This window comes from Tachypleus tridentatus, chromosome 1 (assembly GCF_004210375.1).
Source record: "Tachypleus tridentatus isolate NWPU-2018 chromosome 1, ASM421037v1, whole genome shotgun sequence".
Lineage (NCBI taxonomy): Eukaryota > Metazoa > Arthropoda > Merostomata > Xiphosura > Limulidae > Tachypleus > Tachypleus tridentatus.
The window spans coordinates 37,120,377-37,140,410 of record NC_134825.1 but is presented as its reverse complement, the minus strand read 5'-3'; the positions used below and the strand labels follow the sequence as shown (position 1 = coordinate 37,140,410).

At 31.4% G+C, this 20,034-nt stretch overlaps 1 protein-coding gene across 1 annotated transcript in view; it reads right to left on the bottom strand.

Moving 5' to 3' along the window:
- Positions 1-250: 250 nt before the first annotated feature.
- Positions 251-20,034, bottom strand: part of Pyroxd1 (pyridine nucleotide-disulfide oxidoreductase domain 1) — a 43,748-nt gene continuing 23,964 nt past the window's right edge. Inside the window, exons 10-13 of the mRNA XM_076492735.1 lie at positions 9,637-9,749; positions 8,008-8,130; positions 5,223-5,360; positions 251-649 (exon numbers count right to left, since the gene is read on the bottom strand). Of these exons, the coding sequence (XP_076348850.1) occupies positions 401-649; positions 5,223-5,360; positions 8,008-8,130; positions 9,637-9,749 (623 nt within the window). The 3' untranslated portion in view covers positions 251-400. The remainder of the gene's footprint in view (positions 650-5,222; positions 5,361-8,007; positions 8,131-9,636; positions 9,750-20,034) is intronic.

The window sequence follows — 20,034 nt, the reverse complement described above, 5'->3', positions numbered from 1 at the left end:
CAGTTCCCATACCCTGACATTTTTTTAAAAAAAAAGTATCATTTCCTAGATGTGTCTTCACTTTACATATATAAATTTTGTTTATTCTGGAGACCATCATTCAGTGAATAATGCAATATTGTATTAGGACAAATACTACAAAACATGCATGCCTGAAAACATGAATTTATCAAAGGTTCTTCTAATCAGATATTAACTCTTCACAAATGTGACCCACAGTTCCTGCTCCCCCCCAAAGAAAGATTCGAACTTGAAAAGCACAAAAAAGAAGTTTTTATTAGATTATCACACAAAGTACTACAGTCCTCTGAACTGTTGAAACACAAAAGTATTAACAAATTTCTTTAGTATATACAAGTCCAATGACATTCCTTTTACAAATTCTTACCACTTCAATACATTAATCAAAATAGTCTTCTATATCAATATTTGGGTTTAGCAACTCATCTCCATAGGTTGACAAATCCATCTGGTTTAAAATTAAATTTTCAAATGTCTCTTCTAAATCAGTGTCTCCAATGAGAACAGCTCCCATCATCCTTCCATCTTTTAAAATAACCTTTACGTATTCTTCACCTTTTGTTACTCTCACTAATATCTCGTAGTCTCCTCCAAGGCCTTGACCATTGTACAAGCCAAGCAGCACAACCTGGTAATAAAAATAAGTTCCAATAGAATATGTCTAAAAAAAACTAAGTTACATAAAAAAATTTACATTACTGTAAAAATCATTAATGATAAAGAAAACAAAAGAACTATTATATGATCAAAAACTGTTGCTCCTTTCATAAAGAATTGCCAGCAAGGCATTGTTGGAGAAATGTGTCCACATGATACTGTTTTACAATGTGTTTAAAAGTGAAGAACATAAATGAAGCCTTGTTGGAGATAGGTGTTCAGGATTATGTGTGTGAAACTTTTTGAAAAATACATTAACAGTAGAAAGCCCAAAATTTGTTATAAAAATGTGTCCTGGATGAGGTTCCCTTCAGAAACTACTGAATAACTTGTGTTGAGATGCATGCTCATGGTGTACAATTGAATTAGTCCATCCAAGAATAATACTGTTAATGTTCCTATATATAAAACTAACAAATATTAAGAAATAGGAATTACAATTAAATAGAGAATAAAATATTACTAACTTCATTAAATAAACATCTTTGTTTTGATTGATACAATAAAGGATTGAGACTTCAACTGAAGATTAGTTATTTTTCGTGTGCAAAAGTTAACCCTTTCTCTACAGGCTCAGTATAACGTACACAAGTTTGTCTACACTACACTCTACATGTCTGTACAGTTAAGTATTTGCACTATAACTTTTTATAGAGCATGTGTATCTTCACAAAATTTGGTAGAAAGTTAGTAAAGATTATAAGTTTTTTTGTACACGAAAAATCAGAGTTTTTAATGAAATATATTTCCTAAAGATTTTGTGAAAACAGAATGTTTCATTACTAGTCTGAGTGCAAAGTGATTTATTGTTATGATTAAGAAAAATATTCTTCATCCAAAAAAACAAATATTATTTGCATAATCTCTAAAACCTCATAAAATGCATTTCAAACGTTTGTTTTGAGTAAAGCTTTATATTTTATTTTCTATATTCTTAACTTGACCAAGCTCATAATTATCACAAAAAATTAGGAAGTATAAATTATACTTTTTTCGTTCTAGAATGACAACATATTACAAGACAAAAATACAAATGTTTATTTCTAAGTTGCTTAAGTCTCATAAGCTATATATATAATTCTTTATTTTTTATTATATTGACCTTCCAGTCATACCTAGCTAACATTACATAACTTGCATTGACATTGTTATGTATCCAACAGTATAAAATTGACCCTTAGTTTTCCCTGTCTTGGCTGTGTTTTAGTGGACTAGTATTTTGTAATACACAGTTACATTTCAATTAATATATTATATATGTATATAGATTATTACTATTTAGAAATAAATTATTAAAACTTGTTTTTCTTTAAATATAGAAGAGTAAATCTAGAAATAAAGCAAGGAATTATCTCTTCTTGCTATGACCTTTTAACTTGGTTGATGTTTGGCATAGGTTGCTAAACTTTTTAAAATTTTGCATGTGGAGGACATCAAACAATTCTTTTTAAGTTTTATATACACACAGTTGAATAACCAAAAATCCATAAATAACTATACTGATACCATAGAATTCCACTAGAAGTTCAGTAACCAAGACGTGTTTAGATTTAAGAAAATATGAAACTTCAAGCGAACTACAGATATAAAGTGCCTTCACGAAATCTTAGTTTGAAAGAATGTGGTAAAATGGCTACAAAAACCAGAAAGGAGACATTCTAAGGTGTCAATTACTTATTCGTATCATATACTTTAGAAAGAGTTGAATGGGGCCACCACATTTGGTTCAGTATGTAAACTATATCTCAGCAAAATAAAAGGATGTAAGGTTCTCATTTTATATTGTAGCTTGTCAATATTAGTAAGTTGAGTTCCTAATTTGTACAAAAATATAGACTTAGTATTTTAACATTACAAACATCTAATTTTAAACAGTGCTGCATTCAACTACCATGTGACTCACTAAAATCTATAATTTAGGTGGGTTCTTTTAATATTCACTTTTAAATTAATAAATTAACTCACACATAACATTAAAGTTTGAATTATAATCTATAATTTTATTCCAGATTTATTGAGATAATTTCATAAAATAGTAGTTGAAATAAATTTTAAATGCAAGTCAACAAATGCAAATGACATAGCCTTTGACCTGTGACACATTGTGCAAGGTTAAGAGAGGTTAAATTCAGAATGAGAAATCCTCAAACTATTAACCTGAAATGACTTAATTACGTGAAAATTAATCACAGTTGTATTCTGTCCACAAACTTAGATATATTAGGTTAAAATGATTACAATATTTAGTAAGAGTATAAAAACCGAACCAATCACACATATATAAAAATCAGACAAATGAAAAGCAACAGCTAAATAAAGACTCGAATCAACAATGACCAGCTTGGATGAGAGGTTGTTTCACCCTTTCTTGGGTGTTTTTCATTGCATATACAGTTTTACAAATAAAACTAATGCAAACACAGAAATTCAAGATTACAAAATTATGCTTGGTTTAAGAATTAAAAAAATATTGAATAAATAATTAAGTACACAAATTTGAAACAAATATTTATAACACTAAATTTTGAAGGAAGATTTAGAATACATTTATAACTTCAAAGGAAAGTAAACATATCTATAAAACATGGTTTGATGACACAAAAAGAGTGAAATAGTAAAGATAAAATAATAAAAAAAACTTTATTAAGCCTAAGCTTACAGACTACTAACAGCCCCACTTCAGAGGCATAAAAAATGAATTTGGAGTTTGAAACCTAAACTCAATGAAGTTTTTATTCCATGTTTATGAGTAAACAAGTGAAATGTAGATTAAACACTAACAAATTTCAAGTAAATTTTTCAACATTTTTGGCTATAATTTGATTTGATTGTATTGTGTTTGTAGTGTTGAAAATAAAAATAGCATTTTAAATTCATTTTCTTACTAATTTGAATTAGTAGCAGGTAATATGTGTGGGAATTTAATACAGTGCCTTCATTTTGTGTTTATCTGGTAAAAGATTAATTCAGATCAATTTAACATACTACCAATGTAAAAATATAAATTTAATAAATGAAAATACTTACAAAAACTGTAGTTTATTTATTTGTCGTTTTATATTTAAACTTATTTCACAGGTTTTAACTTTTGTGGAAAAATGAAATCGAAAATGTAACAATTTTCCATTATATAAATTTAGAAAAAGGTTTTTCACATCATTGTTTCTCTAAGCAACATTTGTCATACTATATGCCTATGCACCCATGCTGTGCAACTGGAGTGATGTGTTAGTAATTCACCTATTGAAATAAATGATCTTGTCTGGACATATAAGAGGAGACATTTAACTGACTACAGCTTACATCTCCTTATTGTTTACTATTTTTGGTTTACAAGTTATTATCTGCATATAGCATACTGAGAACAGTCACTGAAATGGCTTGGAAGGTATAAAATTAATTTCAATTTTTAGCAATATCAAACAAGAAAGTGTTAACTTCATTGCCTAGCCCTCTCAAAATGTTTTTTGTGGAAATGGATAAAAACCAATCAATCCCCCAAATCCAGCTGATCCAGAGAAGAGGATCATGTGCCTACCAAAGAAATCAAGTGGACAACCACTACTTCTTGAAGAGAAAACAACTAAGTGGCCAATCTTTACTTCTTGGAGAGAAATATGAGGCACTGGCGAGAAATTGGATAAGTAAGATCCATCTCAATGATGGAGTGATTAACTGGCATTTTATTTCATGGGAATTATCATTTGCAAAAACATAAGTAACACAAAAATATCAAAAGTTAATTTCATGTGAATAACAAGTAATTTACAATATATAACACTTTAAAGTATTATTCTTTGTATATACCAAATGTACTTTTACACTACTTTTTTCCACTGAAAGATAACTAATAACAATATTATATATTGTAAACCTGGAAATACTTAAGCCTTATAAAACAAGATTATTTTTTAAAATCTTTTGCTATAAAGGAAACCATCTGTCTAAACATACTTTAAAACATACAATGCAAGTAAATATTTATTACTTTGTTCTCAATGGAGTTTCTGTAACTAAAAATACAGAAGTAAAATTCATGTGAACTTCTTAAACAAAATGTATTCATTCACTAACTAACTTTGCTTCATATATTTCTAAACTCAACATATTTGTCTCTAAGATTTGACAAACTGCAGAAGACCAACCAGAGTTTAAGATATATGTTTTTAACAATGACAGACACCAACATACAAAGATAAAAGAAGTTCTAAAACAAACACACAACTTCATAAAAGTTATTTTCTATTGGAGGATGACCATTAAAAACTCACTAATTTTGTTTTGTACATGAACAAAAGCTTTTACAATGCTTATTTATTTCTTATTAACAACAACATTAAGTATGACAAACTGTCTCAGAATATAAAGAAATAAACTCTTATCTACAAAAATATTTTAATAAAACATTTGGAGGTATGTTATCATACAGCATTTTCTCAAAAACAAACACACTCAACAAATGTTTTTTTAATTACCAAAATGTCTAATTGTGACCGTGGTCTCCATTTCCAAACAGTTAAGATGATCAATTTTAATACACTAACCTTGTAGCCAAAAAACTGGGTGACATGTGCAAAAAGTTCAAAACAGAAATCCAAAACTGCCAACTCTCCTCTAAGGTGTGAAGCCATACAACGGGCTGCATAGTGACCCATCTGTTTTCCTTGTGTCCACAGCTTCATCTGAAGTGGAACAACAAGCAATTTGTTTTAGAAATTACAAATAACTAATGATTTAATTATACCAATATTATGTCCAAATTATTATTTTGATGGTAAGATAAAGATTTTTAATTACAGGAGTAATATGCATACTTGCAGAAATTTGATTTTTTTATATTTCTATTTATTTTACTGTGAAATCTAAAAGTGTTGCATAAGAATTGAAGAAAATAAGTTACACATTCTAGTGCTAAAAAGTGAAGTATTTGTAGACACGTTAGGCATACAAATTACCTCATACTGTTTCACACCTAAACTATTACTGTTTATTTGTGAAATTTTTTATATCGCTGAAAAACAAAGGATATTAGCTGAAAGGATTTCATCTTGTAAGACAGGAGAAAAACATCATACAAGTTATGTTTAAAAAGTCAGAAAAAAATGAAAGTTTGTTGTTCAGAGGTAATTATGTTTACAGAGATTCAAGTTTTATCTATTTTAATTTTAGGTCAGATATTGATTTTTAAACGTTTCTTGCAATCATTGGCTAGGAAGCACCAAAGTAGATACAACTTCAAAGGGTTTGAAGCACAATTAATTATTCTGCCAAGAGACCGTTTTCAACTGATAAGGTATAGGAAATAAAAACATGTTGGTATCCAGAAACAAAAAGTTATTTAACATAAAGAAGCCCAACTTTTTTTCCTTGGTTTAATTCTCTTATTGATATTCTAGGAAGAAAGCCAAAAGAAGATAAAATTCACTGTTTTATTAGTAAAGTCATGCGAAGAGGGATAACAAGATGAAAAAGCATACAATTTTGTTAAATAAGAAATAAGAAAACATAGACACAGAGGCTGACATATGAAAGAAAAAGTAAATAATTTTACACATTCAAAGTGTTGTTTTCAAACTATTGTGATTATGTAAGGCATTTAATGTGTAAGTAGTACAACTATAGAAATAATTTCGAATACTAGTATGTGCGATTAGAAGCAAAACTTAACGTTTCAATGGTGTAGAGAAGGAAATTAATTTTATAGCATCAGTTCACACACTTTTCATAAAACTTCTTGGTCATGTGAAATATAAAATTGTTACATAAAAGCAAAATGATAGTGATTGTCAGATAACAGGGAATGAGCTGTAACACTTACAATATATTAGTCAAGAGCCATAAAACAATTGATGAAGTGAATTACAGTGAGTCTATTATGGTCAAAACTACGATATGAAAGTAAAAGCTATTGGCAATTCCTTGTGGTTGTCTATAATTTATAAACAAAATTTACTGAAGCACAGAAAGACCAATGACTTTATTCACAGACAAGTATGCTTGATATATATACAGGGAGCAAACTCTTAAAACATACCAGGTAGGTTATTTGGCACCTGCCAAGTGAACATGGGTTTTCTTGGGGTAACCCAATTTCCCCCAAAGAAAATTTTTAATGACCAAATTTATAGATCCAAGCCTTGAAAAGGACCACATTTTAGTATGCCTTATGATTTTGTTAAAATAAACAAATATAAATAATTAGATCAGTCTAAAATTAATTAAAAATTTATTACACTATCACTTCATTCTTAAGCTGCAAAATTAAGGGATCAAATGTGTTTTAAATTTCCAGCAAAGTTTCAAACAGAAATGGATGTACTAGGTCTGTATCTCTTCACTCTACTCTATGTGTCATTTGTCTGAGTGCTGACTGTTGTTACAACCTCATGGAGAGAAAATACAACTTATGGGCTTGTTAGATTTTAGAATAAAAATACCTACAAATTAGTTGTTGTTGAATAGACCATGTCTGAATATAGCAACAATGAAGTATAATAAATTAAGTAAGGACTGAAATGAAGAATTTATGCCGAGAATCAATGCGTAAAAAATAAATTATTAAAGGATTGTAGAACTTAGAATAATCTATCTTTAAACACAGAATATTTACACCAACAGCCATCAAAACCAGAACTTCAAAATAAATTTTAATGGATATTCATGGTTTTGAATTATGTGAAAAAAACAAAAAAAGGAACAAGTAATGCCAGAGTTGAAAAAGTTTCTTGGAACTTCTGAGAGAAAGAACCATTCCTGTCTACTCTAGAAAAAAGATCCAGTTGAGAAGATCTGATCAATAAAAATATTACAGCAATGTTTTACAGTGGTTTTACAAAATAGGCCAAAGTAAAGTTATCACAGAAGTGTCCAGAATAAGCATGGTATGTATGAGGAAAATGTGGTTAAAACATATTCTATGTACAACTCATAATTATACCTTGGTTAAAACATATTCTATGTACAACTCATAATTATACCTTGGTTAAAACATTTTCTATGTACAACTCATAATTATACCTTGGGTAAAACATATTCTATGTACAACTCATAATTATACCTTGGTTGAAACATATTCTATGTACAACTCATAATTATACCTTGGTTAAAACATTTTCTATGTACAACTCATAATTATACCTTGGTTAAAACATATTCTATGTACAACTAATAATTATACCTTGGTTAAAACATATTCTATGTACAACTCATAATTATACCTTGTGGATGAATGAACTTATGTAAATCTAAACAAAACACCATATAAATGGAATTAACAACAAATATTTTCACTTTTAAATAAATTTATCTGCAAAAAAAACTTTACATTACCTGAAACCAATGTTCTGCAGGAGTCCAAGTACAAGTACAGACATCACCAGCTGCATAAACATCTGGTATGCTGGTCTGTAACTGATCATTGACATTCAGTCCTCCATCTTCAGAAAGCTCAAACTACAAAGTCCCAGTAGTAAATATTCAAACACAAGTTAAAAATAACTAGATAGAGCTCAACAGTGAGATGAAGCAAATGATGTCTGATTTACTCTTTTATTTCTTACTAAAATGTTTTTCAACTTATGACAATATTTAATGTATTAAAATTATAGTGAATATAAGCACTGAATAACAAAAACACATAAATAAGCAAGCAGGAATTAAGAACAGCACTGTGCTTAAGGTTGAAATACATGTACTCAAGGAAGGACACTTTCCTAAAATGTCCTGTATTAATGTTTTTCTTTTTATGGTGTTTACTTACACTCATTTGTTTGATAAACTAAAACTAGTTGGCTCTAAAAATAGATATACATACAAACCATGTTTGAAAGTTTAAATCATACTACTTTAATAAACTTACGAGATTCTTGAATTTTTTCTTTGGAATTCAATTGATATAAACAAATTCTAAAATAAATTCTTATAGTATTTTTAAAAAAATAAATTGCAAAAAAGCTTGAAATAACTAATTATATAATTTATAATTAAATTTAATGAATTACTACACACACACAGAACTAAATATCAAAGTAAAGAAAAACAGAGTAATCTTTTTAAATATCAGAAAAATATATTTCTGGATATTTCCTCAATAATGTAAATTACAGGTTTTTTTTTGAGACAATATATAGCAATGTGGTAAAAAATCTTGACAAAATAATGCTTTTTGGAGGAAACTGCATTCAAACTTAGGAAAATAGGTCACAAGCAACAACTTTATGCATGTATGTTATCAACTGCTCATATTTTTAAAAATCTATATTTTGAAGCATCATAATAAAGAAAGTTTCTTGGTTCAATAACTTTGAAATTCTCTATGGTGCTTTTGCAATATGTTTGGTAAAAGTGGTGGAATTTATTGTTTTTATAGAGTTATATGCAAATACAAAAATGTTAAAATTGTCTAACGATTTCATTCATCAGGATGTAAAACCTTGTTGTAATTCAGAATTATTCCTATTACTAAATAATGTTTTAGATATTCTTAATAAATTATAGAGAAAACAAAAATTGGCAGCTACCTAATTTTATGTTTTTGGGATATCTGCTAACTTGTTAAGGGAATACAAATTTAATTTTTAATTTAATTTTAAACTTAAATTCATATTTTCAGAAGTTAGATGAACAAATTATTAAAATAAGACAATTAAGTAATTACAATTGATTCAATCTTCTTCAAAGAATATTAGTTATATGTTGCCTTGAAACTATGATTAATTTTTAAGATATCTGAGTTCCTTTACGAATTAAAAAGCTGTTTATTATCACAGTAAAATATGTTTCAATCTCAAATGAACTATTTTTCAGGATTTCAGTTTTTTAAAACAACTAAAATTAACTAGATTATTTGAAAGAGATCAGAAAAAAATGTTTTAAACTAATTTCCACACAGAATATTGCATATTAAAGCAGTGGTAGTCAATACACAGATTTTTCTTCAAGAAAATATTCTTCAAGTACCTGATTTCCTGGTAGAAAAGGTTCAACATTTGAAACCACACCAGTTGCACTAACAACAAAATCACAGCCATATACTTTTCCATTTGTTAGTTTAACATAAACAGGCCAAGAACCTAAAAACAGTGAAAGATGAAAAACATTAGTTTTCTGATTTGTTTTTAAGAAACTTTCTCTACCCTCAGAGATATATAAACACATAAAAGCCAGTTGTATTTTACTCATGCCCCATCTGCCACTTAGCAAAAAATAACATGTCTATTAGCTTCAAACACAGAAATGCAGACAAGCTCAACTGTACAGGTTGCATCAGTTTAAAGGGGCAAAACTATCTTGACTATCTAGGCTACACCAACTTACAAGGACAAAAACCATCTCAGCTGCATAGGTTGCACTAGCTTACAGAAGCAAAACCCACCTCAATTGTATAGGTCATATCAGTTTACAGGAGCAAAAAGTATCACAACTGCAAAGAACAAATCAACATACAGGGTAAAAAACTATCTTAACTATGCAAGTTGAATCAACTTATAGGAACAAAACATATTTTAACTGTAGAGATAGTCTTTGCCCTTGTAGCTAGATGATGTGACCTATGCAGTTTAGTTTTTGACTCTGTAAACATGTCCTTTACAGTTGAGATTGATGTTTCCCCTGTAAACTGATGTGACCTATACAGTTAAGATAATTTTTACCTTTGTAAGCTGATGTGTCCAATACATTATAGCTAGTTTTTATCACTATAAGCTAAGATGCCCTATAAAGTTAGGATCATTTGGCTCCTGTAAGATGATGTGACAAATACAGTTAACATTGTATTTGTTCCCTGTAATCTGTTGTGACTTGTACAGATAAGGTAGTATTTGCCTCTCTAAGCTGTTGTTACCTATACAAATAAGCTAGTTTTTGCCTCTGTAAGTTTATGGGACCCTATACAAATCAAGACATTTTGCCCATAAATTGATTTGACCTATACAGAATAGGTTGCCCTGGTAACCTGATATGATCTATAAGGTTAACATCATTTTTGTTCATATAACCTGTTGTGACCTTTCCATTTAAAACAGGTTTTGCTCATGCATGTTGATGTGATCTATACAATTAACACAGCTTTTGTTTATGTAGGTGCTGATGCAACCAATACATGTAAAAGTTTTTTTTTTCCCTCAAAGCTGAGGTGACCTGTGGATTAAAGTTGGTTTATGTTTCTGTAAACTACTGTGACCTATACAGTTCACAATATTAAGGCTATTCCCATCAAAATTATACTTATAATGCAAACTATATTATCTATCATGCATTACATTGTATTTATTATAATTAAAGGCAACATGTCACTTATTCACCTAACTCACCAAATAGTTTTTTGCATATCTAAACTGTTGGGACCCACAGTTGTTTTTTTGCCCTTGTTTGCTGATATGATCTATACAGTTAATAGTTTTTACCCCTATAAGCTGATTATACCTTTTTTACTTCTTCAAGCTGATGTGACCTAAACAGTTAATAGTGTTTGTCCCAATAAGTTGATTTGACTTGTACAGTTGAGATGAATTTCATTACTGTATACTGATGCAAACTATGAACTTAAGATTATGTTATATATATAATTCAAATGGTTTTATCCCACATAAAATTTTGTGACCTATACACTTAAAATAGTTTTTGCCTTTGTAAGGTAATGTGACCTATATAATAAAAATAGTTTTCCATCCCTTTAAACTGTTGTGAAACAAACAGTCAGGATAGTTTTTACCCCTGTTAGTTAAAATGACCTATACAATTACATTCATTAGACTTTGCTCCATAAAGTCTTGTCCCTGTATGCTTAAGTGGTATATACAGTAAATGCAGTTTTTGTTCACACAAGTTTTTATCCTATAAGCTGGTGATACCAACAAACTTGAGATATTTCTTGCCTCTGAAAGGTGTTAAGATGGTTTTTGTTCATATAAGTTGGTATGACCTATTTGAATCAATTTTACTTTTACCCTTGTAAACTGACATGACCTATACACTTAGGTTAATTTTGCCCCTTCATGTTGCTAGCATTTTCCAACACTGAAAATGTATTTCTGATAAATATTTACCTCTTCTAAAGTAATATCTTTCCTTGAATTGTGCTGCTCTTTATAAGTGCAATTTTCACTTCCCACTAATGTTGACACTCCTTCCTAACATTATGTGTCTACTCTTGGCATAATTAATTGCACTGTAGCACAAAAATGAGCATGCAATAACTCTCCACCAATGAGTGTGACACCTCTTCCTGGAGGAGCTGACTCCTCCTGTACTGTAAAGCACAATCATCACTTCAAGATTAGGCAAAATAAGACACACTGGAAATGAAGAGGATGAATGATGTAAGTATATATTGGAAATATATTTTCATCAGAGTTAGAAAGTGTTAACTTTTGATACTATACCTTACCTCTACTCACATTATAGTTAGAATCCCACACAAAACAATGGAGGATTGGTGCAAAAGTTACATAGATGAGTTATCTTTGTCAGGTATCTGAAGAGAACCCAGATCATGTTCAGTGGGTCAACTCCAATTCAAACCAGACAGCATTAGTTTTGTCTTCTAGTCCACTGTAGGAGGAGAATTCCAGTGATTTTCATCTCAAGAACAGGAAGAAGGGAAGAGCAATTTCCATTTTAACAGCCCAAGAAATGTATGTGTGTAGATGAACATCAGCCCACCAAGGAACTCAACATCCAGGCAACAGTAGAAAGTGGGAGTGCATCTGGAATTTTTCATCCAGTCCATAGTAGGCATAGGGTCTATACCAACCACTTGTATGAGGAGTTATGTTGATTGGTCCTATGCTACTGCTACACCAGACTACCAGAGAACTGACATCCATGTGGAAGTGGGATAAGAAAAAGCCATCAGGAGGGTTAAACTACATGTGGTGGTGGATCTATTCAGTCCAAAAACAAGAAGCATCAGATAGTTGTCTTCCAGTTCAGAAATAAATAAATGCTCACCATCTACAACAACAGAATATCATTACCCTACACTCAACTGAGTGGAAGTGGTTACTCTCAAAAGAAAGCCTTTATGGTTCACCAATTTAGAGGATAGTAACTGGTATATGGCAAGAACCTCTGAGCTCCACTAGAAGAGAGGGGGAGAGGAGGACAATGAAGTAAAGAGTCTGGAAGAATACAACACCTCAAGAATGTGCAATGAGTGACCATAAAAATCTATTTTTAAAAGCAGGGTGTTGCCAATTTATTTAATTAAGATCAGAGGTAAGGGCAGAAATCCTAACAATGTTTTACTCATGATAGCCTATGAGTTGGTGGTGCCTCAGAATTAACATTATTTATGAACCAATATACCACACAGAACCCCTGAGTTGCAGTCTTATGGAATACTCCATCTCATCAGTGAGCATTATAAACCTTTAAAATTGCATGGTGTGTTTTTAAAGGTAAGTACACTTGACAGACACCACTTGTCATTAAACAGAATCTGGGGATGTAGAAATATGTCACTGTAAAGGTAAGGTACATAAAAAGAGAACTTACCCATTCAGAGCTAGTAAGGGGTATGTAGAATGGTGACAAGAATTCAATGTTTGGAAGAAGAATAGATGACCAGAAGGAGAAGAAAATGTACAACAAAAGTAAATTAGATAGTCCACACACCAACTCCTTCAATAGATGATGGAAGTGAGTCAGAGAAAGAGCAAAGTGTAAAATTTGATAACAAAAAACTTTAAAACCCAAAGAATAAATGGATATGAGCATAAACTATGAAAAAGGAACAAAGTGGACCAAAAAACAACAAACCACATGAATGAGACAAAGAAAACAATTTAGAACAGAATGAGAATAATGCTGAGAAATGGAAAGAAGAAATATCAGAAGCAGCAATGGCATATGCATCATAACTCCCATGGCTACAAGAAAATGTAAGAAGAATGATATAAGTGAAAGATGGTACAAGGAATAAGACACTAAAGATCAAAGAGAGGAAGAGTTAGGACACTGATGAACAGTATTCAGGACCAAATCATGAAGGATTTCAAAACAAGGAGAATGAATATGGTAAAAAAAACCAAAAAAGCATAGAGCATAGAAAAGAGAGGACAGTAAAATACATAACAATAATAAGAAAACTTAAAAATATTAGGAATAGCTGCCTGGCAGCCAGCCACTGTAAAAATGATAAGCCTCATTGGAACAGCCAATGAAACAATTTTGAAAAATGAGAGATGGAAGGAAAGGAATGGAACAAAATATACTGCAGAGACCAACTTTAAAATGTATGCTCTTGTCATATATAGACAAGGAGAGAGAAATAATGAAATGATGAAAGACTACATATAAAGAAAGTCTGAAATATCTTGCAAGGAACTGGATAAAATCCACATGTGAAGCCAGAGTGATAAGGTGCTCATTGGGAGAGTGAGGCTGAAAGTGTAGGAAAAGTGACAGAAGTAAAAAAAGAGGAGGAGACGTTAGGAGAAGGCACAATAGAGGAAACTAAAGCTAAGATAGCTAGGATGGGGGTTATCATGAGGACTCAGTATGGAGTGTCCAGAATGAGGGAAAAATGCAAGGAGGAATAAAAGTTGGACCAGTCCTGACAGAATGCATCTCCAGCTAAAGCTGAGGAAAGAGGAACAAAAAACCAGAAAAGGCAAAGTAGATGTTGAGAAGAGTGGCAAAAACATCAAGAATAGTGTCTAGATAAGAGCACAACCACTTGAACACCAGAATTACAAGGGACCAATCTGTAGGTAGTAACTTGGTAGGTCTCAATAAAAAATCAATGAGAAGACTTAGGGCAAGCTAAATGGAACAAGGTGTTAAACATACTTATATAGGATGTACCCAGAAAAGGAGATCAATAGTATGGAAACAGTGAGAATGAGACAAAGTGTCTCCCTGGTGATCAAGGAGATAACTGCATAGTTGACTATATATATAATCAAGGGACATCTTCAAACCAAAAAAACTTGAAATTTGATGTACTGCCAAAGAGATGGAAAATATGTTACAACACCAAGGACCGAAATTCAAGTGAGAATGAGAATGTTTCCCTAATCTCAACAAGGTGGGATCTGGAAACATAAGAAGACACAGATGAGAAGAAGAGGAATTTCCAGAATAGTAGTAGTTTTATCAAGCCACCAGGTGAAGTCTTTGAGTAGGATGGGAGGAAAAGATATGGCATGAAAAAAAAAACTGCTCCATGTCCCACAAAAGAAGAGTGGCAGGATAGACCCTTTAGATATACCAACAAAAACATCTTAATCAATGAGAAATTAAATGGATGTGAAAGATGACTCAAAGTTGAGCCAAAGAATTGAGAAGCACTACCTCCCAAAAGGGGAGAGTAGGGTGGCTATAGGAGACTTGTTAGAACAGAGCCAAATGAGAAAAGAAGAACCACAAGATCTAGGGCAAATGATCAACATAGTGTGAGAAATTCCACACAGAAAAGTGAGGGAAAGACAAGTACTTAATGAGACATGAAAGATGTAAGACTTGACATCTGTCTACAGATTCCATGAGAACCATGAAAAGATGGGAAGAGAACTTAGATAAGGATAAGAAACCCATTCAATAATAACTGTAGTCATGATAACTAACATTGTCACAAACCAATGTTAACAAGAAACAAGATCTTTAGAGGCTGTAAAATAACAGGATTAGGAGACATTGAAGTAGAAGAGGAAAAAAAGAAAATTAAGACTCTCTGATAGAAATACCAGTACAAATCAACTGGACAGAAAAGGAGAGAAAAGCTCCATAAACCAAATGATAGAGGACATACTGACCCTGAACCTTTATCACCAAGACTAACAGTTCCAAAGTCTACAAGTGATGGAAGGACAAATGGGAAGAGGAATGGTAAGTGGTAATAGAGAGAGAACAGGAAACAGGAGGGAATAAGAAAGAGCAGGGAAAAGATGGTAAGCCAGTGATTATAAGGCATAACATTGGCACGAGGCCCCAACATGACACTAGATATATGAATATAATAGAAAGTCATATAGACAGATGAAAAGAACCAGAAAAACACGCATGAAATATAAGGGAGGTAAAAGCAACTGATCAACAAGGGTATCACACTCCAATCAACCTTGGCAAAAGATCAACCAAATAATATGTGAAAGTGTTGAGGAAGTGTTAAATATAAATGACTATTTCAGGTTAAGTGAAATGTAAACGTTATGATTTAGTTTATATTGTGCAGTTTTAATATTTATTTATTTTTAGAAGTGATATTTTATTGTAAGTTTATGAATGATACATTGTGGAGTTCAATTAGAAATTAGTAATTGTGTACAACAGTGAGATAATTATGTCACATTGCTAGAACTTTGAGCTACTCATTGGTTTACTTAAGTATTACTGCATCAGAATATCTTGTAATGCGTGGAATGTTCTAGACTTCTGTCAGGGTATAAATACACATCAAAAATCATTATTTAGTTTAATTCTCAAGTGCATGATCATGAGTTTAGTGATAAAGAATGTAACAGTGGTAATTATTGAAAGAAATTATTACACACTGTATTGCAATAACAGTGAGTACAGAGAAGAATTCATCTTATCAGTTGTGTTTGTTTTTGAATTTCACACAAAGCTACTCGAGGGCTATCTGTGCTTGCCGTACCTAATTTAGCAGTGTAAGACCATCCACCGCCAACTCTTGGGCTACTCTTTTACCAACGAATGGTGGAATTGATTGTCACATTATAATGTCCCCACAGCTGAAAAGGCAAACATGTTTGGTGCAACGGGGATGCGAACTCGCGACCCTCAGATTACGAGTTGCACGCCTTAATCCACCTGGCCATGCTGGGCTGACCTGTTCTAAAGTAACTGAACCAGCCTGTGTGGACTTTGATGATAAAAAGAATAATTTGAAGCTCTGGAAACAATGGTAGTAAACAACAGTGTAATGAACATTTTTATATATTTTTGATTTGTTTTTAGTATAGTATTTTAAAACTTGCAGACAGTTTTGCTCTTTATAGCTGAAATTTATTGCCAACAACTCACAGACACCTACTGTAAAAAATCTGGTCCTACAAAATCTGATAGGAAGATAAAGCCACCACTGTAAAAAAAAATAAAGAGAGGAGAATAAATGGATGAGAATCTCTTTCAAATGCTTCAAGAAAATGGTGGAATACCATGGAAAAAGGTTAAAGAAGGAATAATAATAAAAAGGTTGTGTGTGTGTAGGATTAAGGTAAGAAAATCTAAATGTAAGAAAAGCAAACAAAAAGACAGAGGATCTGGTTCTCAAATTTGAAAAAAAAAGAGAGAAATAATGTCATGCTTAATCATATAAGATAACAAAGGAGAGAGGAACAAGAAATGTGTGCCATAAAGTAATGGTAGAAATAGCTGAATATGGGAAAATACAATTAAGAAATCAAGCCACGAAATCATTAAAAGAAAAAAGTACAATTAAGACAATATGGGTACAAGATGAAGCAAAGGTAGGTGGGAAAAACTGGCAAAATCCCTTCTATCATGAATGAGAAACGTAGGTAGAGGTATATAAGGGACAAAAGAAGGCCCAGGCTACATGAAAAACTCTGCCACCAATTGTACAAATGTTGCATATGGAATACAGCATAAATTCAGGAAAGTTATTATGTAAGAGTTAGTAAGATATCATATTAGAAACTGGTATCTGAAATGATATATTTATGGTATTTTTGCCACTGTTATCTGGTTTGACCTAAACAGTTTAGTAATTGCTTTTTTAAACTGATGTAACACCTACAGTTTTTTCACACTGTAAACTGATGATAACTATAAAGTTAGTTTTTGCCACTGTAAGCTGATATGATCTAAGTAGTTAAAATGATTCTTGCTCCTATAAGATGATGCAAAATACAGAGTAAATTTCATTTTCAGATCTGTCTCCTGAGGAATCCTACACAGTTGAGTTTTTCCCCTGTAATTCAATGAGAATTAAGTATATAATAGTTTTTAATCCTGTAGACTAATGTGACCTATAAGGTAAAATAGTTTTTGTTCCTAAAAACTTATATTATCAATATGTTTATGATAGTTTTTACCTCTGCAAACTGATTTGACCAAAACAGTTAAGATAGTTTCTGTTCCTCTAAACTGATATGACCCTGTAAGGCAATGTGACCTAGAGAGTTGAGATGATTTTTTGTTCCTATATGCTGATGTGAACTGAAGTTAAGATGGTTTTTGACTCTGTAAACCAATGAGACCTATATAGTTAATACACTTGTTTTGCCTCTGTAAGCTGATGTGACCTATATGTTTTAGTGTTTCAGTATTTTTAACTTTTAATCTAATATATAGTTTTCTTAAGTGAACAGAGCATTATCATATGATAACTGTGTTTTATATATACTAGGCACTTATCAAGCTTTCCATTAAAATTAACTGCATCTATCACATCTGGAGACAACATATTCAGTAGGCCAACCAATCTGTTAGAAAGATAAAGTTAGCTGTCTTAGATGAAGACGATGCCTACCCTACCAAATTTTATATTTGTGTCCCTAGTCTTATTACTTTCACCATTAAATATGAAAACGATGATGCATCAATACTATCAGTTCTCATAATAATCTTAAAGACAGTTAAATAAGTTCAGAGATCTTAACCTATTTTCATATCACAACTACCAGGTACCATATTTGTAACCCTTCTTTGAATCCTTTCCAACAATTCAATGTCCTTAAGAAAATGTGTCCAAGACAGAACACTGCTCCAAATGAGACATAACCAGTGACATATAATAGATTTATATTCAATATTTCTGTAAATTCAACCTAAGACCCAAGTTGTCCTACACTATCCGTGTAGGAAAGTAACGAGTTTGAGGTATGGAGCTGAACAATGAACACAGTACTTCAAATATGGCCTGAACAATGACCTATACAGTGTTTTAGAAGTCTAGACCCATATGGAAAAATATGTTATTTTTAATTTATTTATCATTCAAATTGCATGCCATTAGGGTACTTTCTTTTCTTAACCATGTACCCATTATAACCCATTATAAATGGGTATGTTGAATTTCAAGAATATATCAAGCAAAAAAATATAAAGGTGATAAAATAAATAAGTTAGACTATTAGAGAAAAATCACCTTTAAATAACTATGGTAGTAATTTATTTACTTGGCAACATCTTGAGCAAATGCTCTTTTTTAAGCCAGAAACAAGCCTGTAGATTTTGAGAATTTCAGGAAAGTTTTGAAATGAAACAATACACAAAACAAAATGCAACATAGAACTATGAAAATGAAATAGTATAGTAAAAACAATATAATGAAGCTCGTGATTAAGACACGGTATTAAAAATTATTAGAAAAATAGAACAACTTCACTTCGCAAAGAAAAAATAACTTAAACACAATAAAATTAGGGTATTTAAAAAATTACAAAAAGCTGAACCATTCTTTTGTATCTAAAGGACTTAAACAATCATAATTTAAATATATCTTTTTTGATAGTGTTTCTGTTATTGGTGCTAGAGGGGGCACAATGTAAAGCAAGTAATTTAAAGTACTCAAGAGAATGATCAGTTGTGTTGTAGTGCCAGCTACAAGCTTATCTTGATCTTTAATTAAGCTGCCATGTAAGCATTCTTGTACATTCATTGAACATTTGGCTGGTTTCTCCAACATAAATTTTGTCAGTTATTATAAATAATACAATAAACATGTATTATCTGATATCTGATATCTAGTGATGCGAGTCTGCAGATATACTGCTGTGCCACTGGGGGTCAAGTACAAGTGTAGTGGTCATTCAGAGAATACATTGATTTAGGGCTTTTGACAGATATTCTATAATGAATTTAAAGACAAGTGTTACATTTGCTCCTCTGACAACTGTATGTAGAAACCTGAGTAGCAGATGATAATTGTATGTTGTTTGGAAGTTGACTGTGGAAGAGTATATCTTTAATGTTGGTGTTTTGTTTACAAACAATTACAGGTTTGTTGGGAAACATGTAATTGATGGTATTATCCTCTGTTATGAAGAAGTTGCAAGACAATATGTGTTATTTTTGTACTGAATGGGTGAAATTTAAACATAGGAGAAATGTGATTGATTGATTCTTTGGAATTAAGCATAGAGCTATGCAATGGGCTATCTGCACTATGCCCACCATGGGTATCAAAACCTGATATCTAGTGATGCGAGTCTGCAGATATACTGCTGTGCCACTGGGGGTCAAGTAAAATGTGTTGATGATCAGTGAAAGTAGAAATGTGTTGGTTGAAGTGAGGTTGGACACAAGTAGTTAGATATTTTGAATTGTCTACAGTGTTGGTGTTATAATTACTGATATGATTTAAAGTAAATTCAGAAAGTTTTGTTAGTATGCAGATTACACAGACCTGTAAATTTAAACTTCATA